Raw genomic sequence first — 2,116 nt, 5'->3', positions numbered from 1 at the left:
GTGACCAGTCCTTACCCTCCGCCAGTAAAGGTGTACTATCTGTACCCCGTACTGCTGTTCAGTGCAGTCCTGCCTTATGCATATTGAATTTCGCTCGCAAATTGCAAGCACTCATCGGTCAGCGTGGTCAGGTGACCGCGCTGACCAGTGAGAAGCACTATTTAGCACAGTCAAATATGTTTTGCTAAGGGATACACCGATACTAGTATTAGTCCTGATACCGAGTATTTGGGTGAGTACTCGTACTCACCCAAATGCTTTGATACTGGAACTTACGGCCAGAGGAAAATTTCCTCTGACCGGCAGTGCCATAGAGGAACATGGAGCCGGCTTCCCGGGCAACCAGGAAGCTGTGCGGCATGTAATGACCTGCCTCCTGGTTTCCCGATTACCCGGGAAGCCTGCTCCATGCCAGCGGAAGCACCGGTAATGCTATTCAGTAACGGAGAGTACCAAAAGCAAAATATCGGTACTCGCACTTGATACCGAAAAACCGGTATTGGTGCATCCCAGTTTTGATTAAAACGATTTTTTTGTATTGGGGCAAGTAGATCGTCATGAAGGACAAGTAGATTCGGCCCCCACTTTATCCCTTGGAGAAGTTTTTTTTTTTATTTCCACACCCCTGGATATAAATGTTTTATACTTGAAAAAGTAAAGACTCTGTCTAATTTTTTGCATAATTTGTTTAACAGAAACCTTGGATGTCTGATAAGGAATGAGTCTTAACTTATTAACTTGTGTGTGGACTTTTCAGCTTGAGCTATTGAGCTCTGTAATTGGACAAAAAGCTATAAAACTGCACCCGCTGGCTGGATAGAAAAGTACATAATATCCATATGCAATTTTTCATATTCAATATGCAAATTCATATGCAATGTTTCATAAAATAAAACAGAATATTTAGTCCTGAGCAGTAGATAGTAAAAAGGATAAAATATGCACACAGCACAATACAGTAAACCCCCCATTATCCGGCATTCAAACAGCCGACACTCTCAATTTAGTTAGCAAATTTATTTCGTTGCTAAACAAATTCCTTTTACATTTTGCTGCCAGCCAGCGGCTAGATTCCGCAGTCGGCAGCTGAATGTAAGCAATCGGAAGCAATATCCAGCCTGCTATTGGCTATTTCAAACTGCAATAGCCAATAGGAGACTGGCTATTGCTTGAGACTTACTATTAACACTCAAGCAACCAGACACTACAGTTATCTGACATCTACCAATCCCCGTGGGTGCCGGATATCTTGGAGTTTACTGTATATTCCTATTAAAACAAGAATTTAACATAACAATGTTTCTATCCACTATAGATTAACTTAAGACAATACAAATATTGCACATTGTAATTACATTAAACTGAACACTCTTATTGGAAACCTGCCTTGATATTTTGTGCATCCAGAATAAATGGATCGGAAACACCCGTGCAGGAAAAGGATTCACGTACATGCATTCCAGGCAGATCCTGACGTCTGAACATGACAATGCTGGTCGACTTATACTTAGAAGAAAGTCACAATATCGCACACGTCTGCTAATCGATCTTCTAGTTAGGTGCCATCAGTGACTGGCCACATACAATGCATAAGGACAGCTGCTTTGATTCTTATTAATTTGAGGTTCTTGCACCTAAAAAACAAAACAAAATTTATGTAAAATGTTTACAGTACTATCTACTTAAAGACAATATTATGATGCATTCATACAACTGTTATAAAACTTCAAACTGTTAAGGACCTCCCAGACCTTTCTTGTCACATGAGGGGTGGGGGAACACGGAGCACAAGAGTTGGCCCTTAACATCTAAATTTGTCCACAGACATTAGCCAGATTAATCTGTGACCCAACGCCTATAGGTCAATCTCAGAGAGTGCCACACAGTCAGTCATTCTCAAGCGAGAAAGCAATTGGATTTAAAAATTATGTGTGATCACTACAGGTTACCAATATAGTCTTACTCTAGGAACAATTGCAGATAGTGACGCTGTGCTTTCCCTTCTTCCTCCATAGTCAAGCAGAAAACCTATGCAATCCAAATGTTTTAATTTAGGGCCAAAGCTGGCAAATGCAACTCATCCCTGATGTTCATGCCCAGATTAGTGCTGTGATGT

General features: G+C 40.9%; 1 protein-coding gene across 3 annotated transcripts in view; it reads right to left on the bottom strand.

The window, feature by feature from the left end:
- CUNH5orf24 (chromosome unknown C5orf24 homolog) overlaps positions 1–1,630 on the bottom strand; it is a 10,725-nt gene extending 9,095 nt beyond the window's left edge. For 2 of the 3 annotated variants that reach the window (XM_018565306.1, XM_018565304.1), the window contains exon 1: positions 1,387–1,630. In XM_018565306.1, coding sequence (XP_018420808.1) covers positions 1,387–1,485 — 99 coding nt within the window. In that variant the 5' untranslated portion in view covers positions 1,486–1,630. The remainder of the gene's footprint in view (positions 1–1,386) is intronic. The other variant, XM_018565305.1, reaches the window with a different exon arrangement.
- Positions 1,631–2,116: the final 486 nt, after the last annotated feature.

This window comes from Nanorana parkeri, unplaced genomic scaffold (genome assembly GCF_000935625.1).
Source record: "Nanorana parkeri isolate BGI_ZX_2015 unplaced genomic scaffold, ASM93562v1 scaffold831, whole genome shotgun sequence".
NCBI classification, from domain to species: domain Eukaryota; kingdom Metazoa; phylum Chordata; class Amphibia; order Anura; family Dicroglossidae; genus Nanorana; species Nanorana parkeri.
This window is presented reverse-complemented; position numbering and strand designations above follow the sequence as displayed.